At 34.7% G+C, this 17,428-nt stretch overlaps 2 protein-coding genes across 4 annotated transcripts in view; one reads left to right on the top strand and one right to left on the bottom strand.

Annotated features, from left to right (window-relative positions):
- Positions 1 to 17,428, bottom strand: part of LOC147831535 (uncharacterized) — a 600,059-nt gene that overhangs the window by 513,577 nt on the left and 69,054 nt on the right. The window lies entirely within an intron of this gene.
- lrp1ba (low density lipoprotein receptor-related protein 1Ba) overlaps positions 1 to 17,428 on the top strand; it is a 458,912-nt gene that overhangs the window by 379,344 nt on the left and 62,140 nt on the right. For all 3 annotated transcript variants that reach the window (XM_087304094.1, XM_087304093.1, XM_087304095.1), the window contains 3 exons: positions 2,402 to 2,518; positions 12,920 to 13,026; positions 13,386 to 13,533. In XM_087304094.1, coding sequence (XP_087160220.1) covers positions 2,402 to 2,518; positions 12,920 to 13,026; positions 13,386 to 13,533 — 372 coding nt within the window. The remainder of the gene's footprint in view (positions 1 to 2,401; positions 2,519 to 12,919; positions 13,027 to 13,385; positions 13,534 to 17,428) is intronic.

Genomic DNA, 17,428 nt, shown 5'->3' with positions numbered 1-17,428 from the left:
AAGCTGTCTACATGGCTAATCGGTGTCCTGAATAGCTCACTGCTGTTTTTGAGCCACAAATAACCATCCACATCAGTGTTGTTTGAGAAGAATGGATGATTGCGTTCAGCTCTCGAGAAACATTCAGCATGGCGTCCCGCTCTTCATTTGTTGAATGTAGAGCTCTCGCATCCCAGCATGACCCTATTTATTTATTTTGAATTGCTCACATGATCTGCCTCGCAAGCTAATTAGCCAAAACACTAGCCATAGCACACCAAAATCAACAAAAAACGTATTCTTTCAGTATACCTGCTGCGTTTTTTTGTTAGTCTTTACAAAAGAATCAGATTTTATTGTAATATAAAAGCTATGTTATGTTGTTTCTGGAAATGGTAGATAGTCAATAAACTAGCACAATTGCACTGATTTCTTCTTAAAAACATATAATAGTGCGTATGAAAACATATATTGGTGTTAGTATCATTCTCTATGCAAACTCGAAGGTTAAAATTCTCTCTGTTTTCCAACCTGAAGGTGATTTGAGCCCTGAAGCTATTTTGGAGCACGCTGAGGAAATATCTTAATATTCCGGCCCTTGCTCTTTTCTAAATTAGAATTCTCTTAATGTCATTTTAAGTCGGGGAATTAGCACTCAAACACAGCGTTGTGATTGTCAATTAATCATGCATTATGTTCTCATCGTCTCTCTAGATAGCTGGATTAGTCGCCGGCGACATTCAGATGAGGAGAAATTGCATTTCTGATTTCCTGTTCTCAAATGAGCTCGGATTAGCATGTTGATTATTTTCATGGAAAAAAAAGGAAGATGTGATTTACACCATTGTGCCTTCAAGTCAGGCTTGAGAGATGTTGCTGTAAAAAATAATAACAATAATAATAATAATTTAATAAATAAAAAGTTACAATTGACAGAAACATCTAAGGTTGTTAATCAATGGAATTTTCTGTTAAACCCATTTGTTTAGTTGAATTTAACTTATTTTGAAGGAGTGTCTGACAGCACAATCTGTAGTGAAAAACTACATTGCCCATAATTCTGTACAAAAAATGTCACCAATTAGAGAGTCGCAGTGAGCAATTTGTGTCAAAACTAATATTAGCTCCACCCACTTGGAAACATAGATGCTTAAACATGAAAACCATCATTATCCTTATTATGACAATTATGACTGTTGTGATTAGAAACTACATTACGCATAATGTAGGAGTCCATAATGTGGGAGGATTCCCACAATCAGAGAATGGCAGCAAGCATATCAAAAAAGCTTTTGAAATCTTCCTTTCTAAATTGCCAAAATATGTTGAAATAATAAATGGTCATAATCACAGTGTTATTGAAAAACTACATTACCCATGAGGCTGAGGGAAAATTCAGAGAGTTGGAGTGAGCAAATGGCGCAAACACGTCATTGTCACAAGTTTATTAAAAAAACATTATCCATGATAATGCGACAACTCAACCAAGGAAAAAATATTGTTCAAATCCAACACTGTTAGCCCCACACTTGAAAACTACAAAACATGCTGAAATATGAGAATCCTCATTTTCATTGGTTTATTGAAGAACTGCGTTACCCACAATGCTGTACAACAATTAAACCAGTCAGTCATGACAAGCTAATTATGCCAGAGGAGGTTTTAGCTCCGCCCACTCCTAAACTACAAAAATATTTTGAAATATAAAAACTACATTACCCATGATGCTGTGTGGAAATTCAGCCAATCAAAGAGTTGCAGTGAGCATATTTCTGCAAAACTTAAATTTCCACTTGGAAACTTCAAAATATGCTGAAATATGAAAAATGTCATTGTCACAAGTTTATTGAAAAACATTATCCATGATTATGTATGACAATTCAACCACTGAAGAAAAATTGTATGAATCCCAAATTGCACCGAAATTGTGCAAACACTTTTAAGCCCCACCCACTTGTAAACTACAAAACATTTTGAAGTATGAGAATCCTCAAAATCACAGAATTATTATTAAACTGCATTACCCATGATTCAGTACAATTATATTAAAATCCGGTCATGATCAGAGAGCATGTAAAAAAACTACATTACCCATGATGCTGTGGAGAAATCCAACCAATTAGGGAATTGCAGTAAGCAAATGATTTCAAACAAGCTTTTAACTCCGGCCATACATAAATTACATAAATATTCACATTTTCACAGCACTGTTGAACATCTGCAATTCACATGATGTTGTGTAAATATGTTGTACATCAGAGAGTCATGCAAATCACACAAAAATACATTTTTGCCCGCCCACTTTTTTGAAAGTTTTCGATCTAAGAAGAATTAAGGATTTGTAAATGCAGATATTACAATACAAAACTCCAATCCTATTTATTTATTCATTGATGGTCTGTTTGCTTGTTTGTGTTCACAGATGAAAAGACATGCGGACCCCATGAATTCCGCTGCAAGGACAACAACTGCATCCCGGACCACTGGAGGTGTGATGGACAGAGCGACTGCAGCGACAATTCAGATGAGGAGAACTGCAGTACGTATTTCTGCATTTAACTCAACTTTTGCTTTTAACTTTAGGTTTTGTTCTACTACTAAACCCAGGTTAAAACTGCGGAGATGGTGATGTCTGTGACGTCAAACATATTCATTAAAAAAGTGGAACAGCACTTCGTTATTTGACTGAGTTTATAGTTAAGCTTTTGTTATGTTTTGTTTAGTTTTGACGATTTTATTTTCTTTTGTTTCATAATGCTGTACAGTTTAGTTTAGTTTAGTTTAGTTTAGTTTAGTTTAGTTTAGTTTAGTTTAGTTTAGTTCAGTTCAGTTAAGTCTTGTCTAGTCTAGTCTAGTCTAGTATAGTTTAGTTTAGTTTAGTTTAGTTTAGTTTTATTGCATTTAGTTTAGTTTAATTTTATTGTGCAGAGGGAGTTTTATTTTAGATTCATTTTTTAGTTTAGTTTAGTTTAGCTAAATTTAGTTTAGTTTAGTTTTATTGTGCTGTTAAGATTAGTTTTATTGTGGCAAGTGTAGTTTCATTGTAGTTTTCTCGTGCTGTTTAGTTTATTCTGGTATATTCTAGTCCAGTTTTGTTTAGTTTTGTTGTTTAGTTTTGTTTTATTGTTGCAAGTGTAGTTTTATTTTAGTATTATTGTGCTGTTTAGTTTAGTTTAGTTAAATTTAGTTTAGTTTTATTGTGGCAAGTATAGTTTCATTGTAGTTTTCTCGTGCTGTTTTTAGTCTGGTATAGTCTAGTTTAGTTTTGTTTAGTTTTGTTGTGTTTAGTTTAGTTTTATTGTGGCAAGTGTAGTTTTATTTTAGTTTTATCGTCCTGTACAGATTTGTTTAGTCTAGTCTAGTTTAATTTTGTTTCATTTAATTTATTGTTTAATTATTTGTTTAATTTCATTGTAGTTTCCACATGCTGTTTAGTTTAGTTTAGTTTAGTTTAGTTTAGTTTTATTGTGGCAAGTGTAGTTTCATTGTAGTTTTCTCGTGTTGTTTAGCTGTTTGTCTTATTATACCAAGTTTAGTTTAGTTAGTTTTATTGTGGTAATGTTTAGTTTTAATTCCTTGTGCTCTACATTGTAGTTTTATGTAGGGATGTACTGTGATGTAGATTGCGCTGTAGTTTAGTTTCATTGTGCCGTTTAGTTTTAGTTAGGTTCCGTTGTTTTGTGCATGGTAGATTTGTTTAGTTTCTTTCCATAGGTTTTAGCTCTGTATCATTGTGCTTTGTGTTGTTTAGTTTCATTTTGCTTCGCAATAATGTTTACTTTCATTATTCAGTTTTTTTTTTTTTGTTAATTTTATTTGTGCTGTTTTAAGTTTTATCGTGCAGGGTTTGTTTAGCGAACTTCCATTCTGCTACATTTTGTTGTTTACCCTAGTTTACTTTAATGTTGTAATCATGCTATAATCTGCTAGTCTTTGTCATCCGAGTGCTTTGACATTTAAGCACACGCTGCTTTCACATGTATCTCTTGAGTCTTAACACATCTAGACACGCAGACCCAGCAGGACTTCTTAAATGATAATAATAAAACATGGATTTATAGAATACTTCACAGTGTGTGGCACGTCAGAGCCTCAGAAAGGGATTTGCAAGCAAACGCTGATGCATCTTTCTATTTATTCCCATTTTTTTACCCTGGTGTCTGGGTCATTATGTAGGCACAGAACAAGTTCTTCGCTAGTCAAAGAACTGGTAAAGCCCAGTGGATCTCATCACACTTCAGCCTCTGGCTTTACAAGCTCAAACGCAGCATGCGCAGTGAGATTGAGCTTGTCTGCTGATTGCTGTGGAAGTTTATGTGTTGCTCAGGTAGTGATTATACCAATTTTCCTGAAAAGCGGACAGGTATTTTTCTTGTCCTCTCAGTGTTCTGCCTAACTATCGTCCCTCTGGAGTGCAGCTGTATATTTTTGTCAGCTCTGTGACTTTGATTGACAGTTAGCGGTGAAAGTGTCCCAGCAGATGACAGAATCGATCTCTCACCCTGATCTGCAATTTGGTTTTAGTGGCTGTGGTCCTGTTGCTCTCAGCATTGACTCTCGCTGCGTAAATGCCCATGTTTGTTTTTTTTTTTTTTCTGTGCATTGTGGTTTGAGCTCTTTAATTTACTGACTTGCTACCACTATTTATTCAAAATGTGATAATGATAGACAAAGATATGAGGAAATGTTTAAAATGATACGATCTTGCATTTGGCTATTGTCGATACCGGAAAAAAAAATGTTCATCACAAAAATGTTAATGTATTATTTACTAATAACTAACAGTAGATATGTTAAGGCATTTATTGTCATGGAACAGAATGCAGAGCAAAAGTAGTGCGGTTCAACAGAATTTATTAATGGAAAAGTCAAAACAAGGCAGTCTGTCGTTTAACCAGGCACACAGAGCTGGATCTTCAAAAAGGAAACTCAAAAGGCCACCCACTCGACCGAGAGAGAGGAGAGAGCAGGCTGGTTCCGTGAGCCCACCACTGCGATGCGGAGAACGTTTGACCCCCAGGTGCTGATGGTCAGAGCACAGTTATAGATGAGAGCACACTTTAACAGGGTTCAGCCAACTTGTACATACAACGAAGATCAAGGCACGACAAGACAGGACAGGACGAAGCTGGGTAGAAAGATGCAGGTTATTAAAGCTTTAAAGAAACTTAAGGCCCGTGCACAACAAGACGTATTTTGCTCGCGTTTTCCATCGACGTTTAACGCCTCATGACTAAATAAAGGGCGTCAATGTGATTGTGCACACCAGATGCAAAAGCTTCATTTAAAACAAAAACGCCTCATGCTTGTTTATTTATTTGTTTTGAGGAGTCGCGTCAAAACCTTCTCCACCAATCAGATCGACACTTTTGTTGACGTGCACAGAGCTGCTGAAGATACAGTAAACAGCACTTGAAGGCGCTCAAGCGCAAAACTGTCAATGCGAGCGCACATTGAAGAAGATGCTCAAAGGCGATATGAACGTGGAGCTGCTTTATTGGTCTTGTGAACACTAATCATTTCTTCATCGCTAGAGCTAGCGCTGCTGCTTGAACCATCCATGCTTGTTCGAGTCACCTGTAACTTTAACAACAAGCGTGTGAACTTCCTCTCCTCCTCTTCTTCTAAGTTATAAGCGGGTGTCAGAAGCTTAAAGTTGTGCAGCGCCATCTAACATCAGATGATCAGCGCTCGTGCTGATTACAAGAGCTAATAGCTGAGAGCAACACACAGAGGGGAAGAGGTTAACAATGATCAAACCAGCTTCATGACATTTATATTAGTTAATAAAAATACAAATATCTATGTTAGCTGTGGTCCATCAAATAATTTTAAAGAAGAATAATATTTAGATGACACGTTTAATCAATTAGATGATTTATTAATTATTTTTTTATTTAACTGCTGGCATTCCTAGTATAATATTTAATTTCACTTGAAAATACAAACGATTTTATAGTTTTGTTGTTGTTGTTGTTTTACTTTTTTTAAGGTTTTTTGAATGATACAATCACAAATTTTTGTTTGGAGTAAAAATGTATTTTTTCTAAAAATATTTTACTCATGGTATCCAACATTGTATGGAATATCAGTATTTTTCAAGGTATCGTGTTAAAGTTCCAGAATTGTGACAACAATCAAATGTTGTGGATCTTTTTTTCTTACAGTATTGAACGTGGTATTACTGTAGATACTTTCAAGATGTCGTATCAAAGTTAGAAATTGCAGTATCATGACAACACTAAAATGGACGTATGTCAATATTTTTCATGGTATTTTGTTGAAGTCAGACATTCCAGTATCATGAAAACACTATGTTTTTTTTTCCTTGCTGTATCAAACATGGTTTCGAAGATCGATATTTTTCAGGTATCATATTGAAGTTTAAAAATCAAACATCTTGACAACACTATAATGTGGAATTTTTTCCTCGCAGTATCAAACATGGTTTTGAGTGTTGATTTTTTTCAAGGGGTCATTTTGAAGTAATATATTTGAGTATCGTGACTATTCTGTATTCTATCTTATAATGTTTTGTATTTTTTCCTCAAAGTATTGAACATGGTATTAAATATCAATATTTTCAGAGTATTGTATCGAAATTAGAAATTCCAGTGTCGTGACAACACTAAAATGTTGTGGTGGAGGGGGGATGGGTTTCCATGCTGTCAATCATGGTATTGAATATCGACATATTCAAGGTATTGTAAATAAAAATTTACAGTATTGTGATAACAATATAATGTTGTGAATTAGTCACAGTATCGAACATGGTGTCAAAGATCGATATTTATTTTTTAAGGTATCGTATTGAAGTAAAAAAAAAAAAGTGTTTGCACTATCAAACGTGGTATTAAATATTAATATTTTTCATGGTATCAAAAATTCCAGTGTCTTGACAACACTGAAATATTGTGGATTAATGTTTTTGCCGTATCAAACATGGTAGCGAATATTTTTATTTTTCAAGGTATTGTTTTGAAGATAGAAATTTCCGTGTTGTAAAATCACTATAATATTGTGGATTATTTTTTTCCTCTCAGAACCGAATATAGTATCAAATATCGATTATTATTTTAAGATATCATACTAAAGTAAAAATTACAGTATTGTGACAACACAATGTTATATGCAATATTGAACATGGTTTTGAAGAACAATATTTTTCAGTATATCAGATTGACGCTAGACATTTCGGTATCGTGGCAATATTAGATAGAGGTCACACTAATAAAACAGAAGGCAGAGCACAGTGAATTAACTTTCGTCTTCCCTTTCTCTTTTTAACTATCCATCTTTTCCGTTTCCCTTCTATTTCCCCTCTTTCGTGTTTGGTCCTTTTCCTCTCTGTTCTCTCTTTCCTCACAATTGCACTTCATTTTTTTCTGTAGTTGCTATATATTGATCATTTTCAGTTGCCTTCTTTTTTCCTCTCAATTGTTTGTCCTTTTCCTTTTCAACTTCCCCTCAAGTTTTCCTTTCATTTTACTTTTTCTTCCTTTTCTCTTTCATCTTTCTTACCCCTTCCTCTTTCTTTCACATCTTTCTTTTGCATTTTTTTGCATCATTGTTTCTTTTGTATCTTTTTCTATTTTGTTTTCTTTCTTTCTTTCTTTCTTTCTTTCTTTCTTTCTTTCTTTCTTTCTTTCTTTCTTTCTTTCTTTCCTTCTTTTACATATTTCTTTCTGCCATTTATTCTCTTCTGTTTTTCCTTTACTTCCTTTTATGTTTCATTACATTTCATTACCTTCATCTTTAATTGTAAGAGATCTGCGTATCTACATCTTCCCTTTTCCTTCACGTTCCCCTTCATGATCATTCCCTTCATCTTTCAGCATCCTCCTATTCTTCTTTGATTTCCCCTTTCCATTTGCTTTTTCTTTTATACTTCCATTTCTCTTAGTTGTGCTAAAACCTATTTGCTGTTTATTTAAAAGGTTCAAGGGTACTCGGCACACTCCAAACAAATCACTGCCAGTTTAAAGCAGATGTTGTCTCAGCATTATCTCCTAAATATCAACAAAGTCTTGAAGGTTTCCCAGCTGTCACATAGTGTTTTATGAGCTGTGTGCTCGTGCCAAGCTCAATTGCACATTCAGTTCATGCACTTCTCAGTCTTTGTATTTCCATTTTTTTTTCCTCTCGCTCTCATTTATTCAGTCTCTTACATCTCTTTCAATTAAGGTGAGGCGATGTAGACAAAAACACTGGCTTTTCATACGCCTGTCAATTTTAGATTTAACTTTTTGGCTTTCATGCCAAGTTTTGTAAGTTTTATTTTTATTTCATTTTTAAGTATTCCTTTTGTTTTTGACCCGTATGTCCATATTTTAAAAAATTCAGGTAAATTAAATTTTTTGTTTTTTTTCAATATTTTTATAGATTTTTACAGAGGGATTTGTAATGTACAGTAATGATGAGTAACAAAATAATTTAAAGCAATTAATTTTCCTTCTGCCTAGTCCTTCATTTATCAGAGGTCACTACAGCAGAATTAACCACCAACTACCACCGAATAAAATTGTAATAATGTAATAGTAATGAATTACTCAAAGTAACTACTGTATACACAAAACGGATTTACATAATTTTCCTGATTAAATACAATATTTCTTATAAAAAATTATATATTATACATTAGTTATATGAAATATTATATATTATACAATTAGATTTTGAATTATAATCAGAATCTTAATAAATAAATAAATATATATATATATATATATATATATATATATATATATATATATATATATATATATATATATATATAAATATATATATATATATATATATATATATATATATATATATATATATATATATATATATAAATAAATTTATTCAATTAAATTCAATTAAATTAAGCTTTATTTGTATAGCGCTATTACAATGTCGATTGTGTCAAAGCAGCTTCACATAAATGGTCATAGTAACTGAATCAGGGTAGTTCAGTTTTTAGCGTTTAAGTTCAGTTCAGTTTAGCTCAGTTCAGTGTGGTTTAAATCATTACTGAGAGTCCAAACACTGAAGAGCAAATTCATCGATGCGTAGCTCTACCGATCCTGAACCATGCAAGACAGCGCTACCACCTGTGCTGCGCTGTCACCTCAAAGCAAGAAGGTCGCCGGTTTGTGCGTTGGCTGGGTAACTGGGCATTTCTATGTGAAGTTTGCATGTTCTCCCTGCGTTTGCCTGGGTTTTCTCTGGGTGTTCCGGTTTCCCCCACAGTCCAAAGATGTGCTATAAGTGAATTGGAGGGTATATTGTCTGTAGTGTATGTGTGTGTGTGTGAATGAGTGTGTATGGGTGTTTCCCAGTGATGGGTTGCAGCTGGAAGGGCATCCGCTGCGTAAAAAATATGTTGGATAACTTGACGGTTCATTCTGCTGTGGCGACCCCTGATTAATAAAGGGATTAAGCCAAAAAGAAAATGAATGAATGATAAACAAACAACCAAACAAACAAACAAACAAATAAAATAATTTTGAACCTGACTTCATCAAATAGTTTTATGCTATAAATGTATGCAAATTGTTGCATAATAATTAAACAGTGCCTGATTTGCACATTCAAACTTAACTTTTCAGAAGACTGTTATTAATGTATTTAGTCAGCTGGGGAAACATGATCATAGCTTAATTAATTTTTACTTTAAAAGCAAACTCACTAAGTAATATGCAATTATTTTAACTCAATAAACTGCTGTACTAATTAGCTGCTTATTAATGGTAAGGTAATAGTCGAGTTTAGCAATCGAGTAGGATTAGGAATGTAGAATAAGATTATACTTCATAAGTGCTAATAAACAGTTAATATCCTAATAATTAATAATAATAACTAACTTAAGTGCTACCAAAACATCACATAGTAACAGTGTTTACCTAGAGGCTCTTTTTGAACAAACACATCTACTTTTTTCAGCATCTCCAGGAGTCCAGCAGATTTATTTTTGCATGATTTCTCTTGGATAAGGGAGAATATATGGCTCATATGGTCAGCTATTAATCTGGAGATGAAGCTGTAATATCCTTCTGTATTTGCGGAGTGGGAGTGCAGACAGTTTTTTTTTTTTTTTTTTCCTGTGTTGGATTCACCTTGAGAGTCTTGCACTGAAACATCAGTGTAAGTGAATAAAGGCTGTGATTGGGTCGTGCGGTGGTGATGTCAGAGCTGATAATCTGCAGAGAGCTGGAGCTGATGCTGACAGACTGATAATAGACTTAGAAAAAACACACACCAGAGATCTGATCTAGAGGGAGATCTGTTCTTTCTTTCTTTCTTTCTTTCTTTCTTTCTTTTACATTTTTTGTTTCTTTTTTTCTTTTTTTCACATCTTTTTTCTTTATTTCTTTCAAACCTTTCTTTTGCATCTTTCTTTGTCATTTTTCACATATTTTATGTCTTTATTTTGCAATTTTCTTTCGCATCTGTTTTTATCTTTTGTCTTTCTGTCACATCTATGTCTTCTGCATCTTTTTTCACATCTTTTGCATGTTTCTTTTGCATCTTTTTTCAATCTTTTTCTTTCTTTCTTTCTTTCTTTTTCATCTTACTTTTTCTGTCTGTTAAAGAATCTCATGTTTCATTCATTTTTTCATTTGCATAGTTTTCATGCATACATATATACACACACACACACACACACACAGACACACACACACATATATATATATATATATATATATATATATATATATATATATATATATATATATATATATATATATATACACACACACACACACACACACACACACACACACACACACACACACACACACACACACACACAGTCAAGCACGCAATTATTCATAAACCTGGGGCATGAAAACAATGTTTGTGTGTGTATATATATATATACACACACACACACACACACACACACACACACACACATATATATATATATATATATATATATGTAGATATATATATATATCTCTACATATATATATATATATATATATATATATATATATATATATATATATATATATATATATGTGTGTGTGTATATGATAGCATCACACAGTTGCTGCAGAATTGTCAGCTGCGCATCCATAATGCGAATCTCCCATTTCAAAACATCCCAAAGGGCTGCCTGTCTGCTGATGGTGTGGAGAGAAACCCCCCCCCCATCATGACACATTACATTACAACGGTGCTCTATTGGATTGAGTCTGGTGACTGTGGATGCCATTTGAGTACAGTGAAATTATTATCATGTTCAAGAGTTTGAGATGATTCGCGCTTTAACATGTTGCTTTATCCTGCTGGAAGTAGCCATCAGAAGATAATAAAGGAATGGACATGGTCAGAATCAATACTCAGGTAGGCTGTGGCATTGACACAATGCTCAATTGGTACTAATGGGCCCAAAGTGTCCCCAGGAAATATTCCCCACACCATTACACCACCACCTTCAGCCTGAACCGTTGATACAAGGATGGATCCATTCTTTCATGTTGTTGACGCCAAATTCTGACCCTACCATCCAAATGTCGCAGCAGAAACCGAGATTCATCAGACCAGGTTTTTCCAATCTTCTACTGTTCAATTTTAGTGAGCCTGTACCAATTGTAGCCTCAATTTCCTGTTCTTAGCTGACAGGACTGGCACCCGGTGTGTTCGTCTGCTGCTACTGTAGCCCATTCACCCCAAAGTTGGATGTGTTTTGCATACAGAGATGCTCTTCTGCATACCTCAGTTGTAACAAGTGTATATTTGAGTTACTGTTGCCTTTCTATCAGCTTGAATCACTCTGGCCATTTTCCTCTGACCTCTGGCATCAACAAGGCATTAGTGCCCACAAAACTGATGCATAACTGACACAGATTTTCTCTATTTTGGACCATTCTCTGTAAACCCTCGAGATGGTTGTGCATGAAAATCCCAGTAGATCAGCAGTTTCTGAAATACTCAGACCAACCTGTCTGACACCAACAACCATGCCACATCTAAAGTCACTTAAATCATCTTTTTTACCCATTCTGATGCTCAGTTTTGACAGCAGCAGATCATCTTGATTATGTCTACATGCCTAAATGCATTAAGTTACTATCATGTGATTGGCTACTAAGAAATTATAATTAACAGGCAGTTGGACAGGTGTACCTAATAAAGTGGCCGGTAAGTGTATACTGTATATATTGTACATGTCTGTGTCTAAAAACAAGAGCTTAAGCACTCATGAGTAAAAGATTTTATTAAAAAACTGCAATCAGCACACATCACCCTGTTAACATCAAATTTGCCTAGCCAAGTCGCCACTGTAAACACTTGCTCCAGTTTTTCTGATTGGTCCACTGCTTTAGAACTGACATTGATGTGTGGTGCTGCATGTACAATCTGCATTTGTTTTATTTGTTTTTAAAGATGTGAGATGCGTATGTAAAATGTAGAAATGCTTTTGCATAGAAAAACAGTGTAACGCACTGGAATGGAAAAATGCATGATGCTTAGTTTGTAAATTTTAATGTTTAAATGTTTAAATCTTTTTTCCTTTCTTCATTAATTTCTTCAGTTCCTAATTATTTCTACATATCTTCACATCTGACTTATTCACTTGACTTTCTTTTTCTTTTAGTCTCTATTCTGTTTTCAGTTTGTGGTTTGTTCGCAAACCTGTCTGTCATTCTCTGATTTGGTTTCTTAGCTGTCGCCATCCTTCTTTTACATTCTCTCGTTTTCACCGTTTTTTTATTATTATTATTATTATTTTTACCCATGGCACTTCTCAGGCTTTTCTGGCTTAGAAAGTTTGAATGTATCTTCCTGCTGCTCAAAACAATCCAAAAAGAGATTTGTTTGTTTGTTTTACTCCTGACAAAAGCAGATTCATCTGTCACAGCTTGTACCCTTCGTCACCGGTAGTCAAAGAGGTCCAAAATCTGAATCTATCCCTCTTTTCTCTCTCTCTCTCTTCTCCGTCTAGAGCCAGTAACATGCAACTCTAAAAACTTCATCTGTGCCAATGGAGAATGTATTTCCTCACGTTTCCGGTGCGACGGCGACTTCGACTGCACTGATAACTCAGATGAGGTTTCACATATCACATTCCTCACTATTAACAAACATTCCTTTTTAAAGTGTTGATGTCTGTAAAACAAAAAGCCAAGCCAACAACTATGTTATGTTGATTTAACTCATTTAAATATGCTAATCTCGTTTCATCTAAATCTAAGTCTTTTACTTACTGTTTTTAGTCAGTTTGATTGATGTAAGTTGAGATGACTAGAAAATATCATTTGATTTAACTAAAAACTAAGCTGAAACAACACAATTCTTGAGATTTTTTTAGGGACAACTTAGTTTTATGTTCAATCCTTTTCAATTTGTTAACTTAATTTGTATTGGTACTACGTGAATGAATTGTGTGGAACAAATTGTGCATTTTTCAGAGGGGCTGTGAAAGCCACTGCTCCGAGGATCAGTTCCAGTGTCTGAATCATCTCTGCATATCGGTCAAATGGCTTTGTGATGGACAGGAAGACTGTAAAACCGGGGAAGATGAGGCCAACTGCAGCCCTGCCAACACCGCCATGACAGGTTAGCGGCTCTTTAAATAATGCAGACCCATCCAGAAGCGATCAAAGCTGGTTTCAGACAGTGAGCTTGAGTCTTCTGTAATCACACATCACCAAGCGGACAACTTTTATCCAAAGGCAAATCAATGGCGACTGGAGATTTTCTGTACGAGCTCAAAGACTTTCATTTATAATGGCTAAGCCACTACTGGTTCACGGAACTACTGGGTCATGTTGGGCTTCACTGTAAGTTTATTTTAGCGTATAATTTTGCTGTTTCAAAGTGCGTAATCACTTAACATGGAGATATTGTTCATATCAGCAAGCTCTCTCAAACAGCTTGAATTGGAGTCCTGAATTTGCTTTTAGAAATTCACACAGTTAGCTGTGAATTGAAGAAGAGATAATCCAGAAGAAATTTCAGGTATCTTCAAAGCTGAATGCTTTAATGAGAACTCACCGTTGCTGTGTCGTTCATCAGGAAAACTTTCAACTACTGCCGCATGCACTCAACTCAAAATACATAGGCTCATTCTGAAAACGTATGTTTCTGGAGATCGCGAATTACGTAGCCTGAGGTACATATGGCTGCATTTCATTTTTTAAACAAACGCTACAGGGCAGTATGATGCCATACCTCAAATGCTTACCTCCGTATGGACAGCTTTCCCGCTGTAACAAGTTTGTCCCGTTAGCTCGCCATGTACATTGGCAGACTTGAGACACAGAGAGGAGTTGATCCCAACGACGGGGTTTAAGTCCAGTAAAGAATGGGTCCAGAAAGCAGGAAAAATAAAAACAGAATCAAAAGATAATATTAACAAGTTAATAACTGGTTGAGAATGTGGTAAAATCTGAAAACGTGATGCATATCAGACGAGGGCTTTTCTTTTTCTGGATTGCCTTTGAAATTTGTTGGTTTGGTTTTGGGAAGTGGGTGGGCGGGTCATTCAATAAAATTGGTTTGGTTTGGGAAAGGTGGAGGGTGGGTCAGTTGATTGGTTGGTCATTCAGTCAGTCAAACAGTCAGTCAACAGCGGCCTCTGGTTTGTTTTACGCGAGAACAGCAGGCTCGAATAGTATTTGAGATCTCAAAAAGCGCACACAGCAACCTCTTGTGGATTCGCGAAAGCAAAAACTGCAAAAAAGTACACCCTGGGACATATTTTGCGGTCTCCAGAATGTATACAGATGCCCATTTTCAGAATGAGCCTGGGTTGCAAAATAAACTACTTAGGGGGCCGTGCTTTTTGGTAGAAACAGAAACTGTCATGACAGTTTTTTTTTTTTTTAAATCTTGTTTCCGGGTCCTGCTAATCGTGTTTCTAGGTCTTGCCTGAAAGTATCACCTGGCCATTTGTTAGACGAAAAACAAAGCCATGCCTGGTACTTACAATGGGCAAACATCTTCCACTTATGGATAATAGAGGACGCTGTGCTCATTAGAACTTTTCAGAGCAGCAGAACTTTTTTTGTAATCTTCCCCAGCCTTGTGCCTCAAGACAACCCTGTCTCCGAGGTCTACAGACAAGTCCTTTGTCTTCATGCTCGATTTGTGCTTTAACATGCACTGTCAACCCTGGGACCTTATATAGACAGGTGTATGCCTTTTCAAATCATGTCCGATCAACTGAATTTACCACAGGTGAACTCCAATTAAGCTGCTGAAACATCTCGAGGATGATCAGGGGAAACAGAATGTACCTGAGCTCAATTCAGAGCTTCACGGCAAAGGCTGTGAATACTTCTGTACATGTGATTTTTCAGGTTTTTTATTTTAAATAAATTTGCAACAAATAAAAAAAAACGCTTTTTTTCACATTGTCATTATGGGGTATTATGTGTAGAATTTTGAGGAAATAAATTAATTTAATACATTTTGGAATAAGCCTGTAACATTAAAATGTGGAAAAAGTGAAGCGCTATGAATAATTTCCGGATTCACTGTATTTTCTAAAAATATAGTTTCTTGATCTTATTCGAAGTTGCGTCTCTAGTGCCATCAAGCTTTTTTAGCTTTTTTTTTTTTTTAAATAATTTTTGATCAGTATTTTATTGGAAAGTATAATTGGTTTAATATTCAGCAGCAAAAACCTTGTTGATTCAGATATTTTGTATGAAAATACACTCAATGAAATTTCATAGAGTTGACATAAATAATCTAGTAATTGTCTATCCTAAACATTTTCTACAAATGAATGAGAGAAGAATAAAGTAAATGGCATGTCTCAGAATACACTTTAAAAGTTTTTTTTCTATCAGTGCTATTCCTTTTTATAACAGATGTAACAGAGTTGGCCAGAGTGCAGGAACAGAACAAAAAATAGTAAAATAATAAGAATTTAAATTACAAATCATACAAAGAAAAAGTTTTTTGCTCATGTTTATTTAACTTTGTAGATAAAACACACAAGCACACAAAAAGATGACATTTAGACGTAATTATTTCAGCATAATTGAAGCTGTGTGTACGATTTAGGAGGTAGAAATGAGTTACTGTACAAGAATAGGTACAGTGGGAGTCTTTAAGTTAATATTTTTAAGACGATATACCCCTAAATGCTCATACAGTTTTTGTTTTTGCAAAATATTCAACCTAGGAGACAACCGAATATTTTTACAAAGCATAATATGAGCACTTAAAAACAAACATCTAAATGGGCCTCGGCTTTTCATCTGCTGTTCCCAAAATCTTTTTTTTTTAAATGTCACCCAAAGAGGGAACGACTTGTTCCTGCTTAAAAGTCGCTCCTTTAAGTCAAAAAGCTGCAGCTTAAGTACACTCAGTATAAGTACAGTACACCTGCTAGCACTCCGCCACCATTTATGCTGCAAAAGAGGTTGCATTTTTTTTTTTTACCTGTTCTGCTTTTACTGCAGAAAATACAAAAAGGCAAAATATCACGCTCTTATCTGATCTCGCTTTTCATGCCTTCTTGAGGAACAGATGGCAAATCCACTTACTCTCCTCCAGATGGATTTCTCATATTCTGAATTTTTATAGTATCAGAGCTGCAGTATATGCATCTTCCCCCTGGAAATCTCAGTGCAGAATTCTAGTGCTATAGGTTGCGCTATAAGTGAATTTGAAGTGGCCATAGTGTATGTGTGTAAATGAGCGTGTATGTATGTTTCCCAGTACTAAGTTGCAGCTGAAAGGGCATCAGAAAACAACCCTGGTATACTAATTAAACATGCATATAATAATATTTGTTTTCATTTTTTATTTATTATTAAAGAAAATTTAAATATCAATCGAAAGTTATTTTCTTCCTCTTTTTAAAATTACTAAATTTTTAAAAATTTTAAAATTACTAAATTTATAGTTAGTTTTAATATGCATTAACTTATTTTTAATGATGATATTTAGTAATGAAAGGTAATTTTAGTGGTAATATCAGTCTAACTTAATTATTTTAGTGAATTAAATTAACTCATTCAATTTCTTGTATTTTTTAATGTTTTGTATTTTAGATTCATTCACACTCATACACTATGGGCAATTTAGCCTACCCAATTCACCTGTACCGCATGTCTTTGGACTGTGGGGGAAACGGAGCACCCGGTGGAAACCCACGTGAACGCAGGGAGAACATGCAAACTCTACACAGAAACGCCAACTGACCCAGCTGAGGCTCTAAAGTGACCTTCTTGCTGTGAGGTGCCCATTTTTAGTTTCATCTTAGAATATTTTCTTGCATTCTAGATCAGTTTATTATGTTTCATTGTTAATCTTTAGTTTACCTCAGTTTATTCTTATTTTACTTCAAGACTCAAAAAACGATGCTGATATATACTTTTGTAACATGCATATAAATGTATTTTTTATTTATTTATTTTTTATTTATGATTAAATTCCCAAGGCAAAAAGAATATTCCAGAGCTACGAATAATGCATCTTGTGAACCTCCACTTCA

The sequence above is a fragment of the Danio rerio genome, chromosome 22, assembly GCF_052040795.2.
Source record: "Danio rerio strain M-AB ecotype USA chromosome 22, GRCz13ab, whole genome shotgun sequence".
Classification (NCBI taxonomy): Eukaryota; Metazoa; Chordata; class Actinopteri; order Cypriniformes; family Danionidae; genus Danio; species Danio rerio.
The sequence above is the reverse complement of the archived record's forward strand: the minus strand, read 5'-3'. Positions and strand labels throughout refer to the sequence as shown.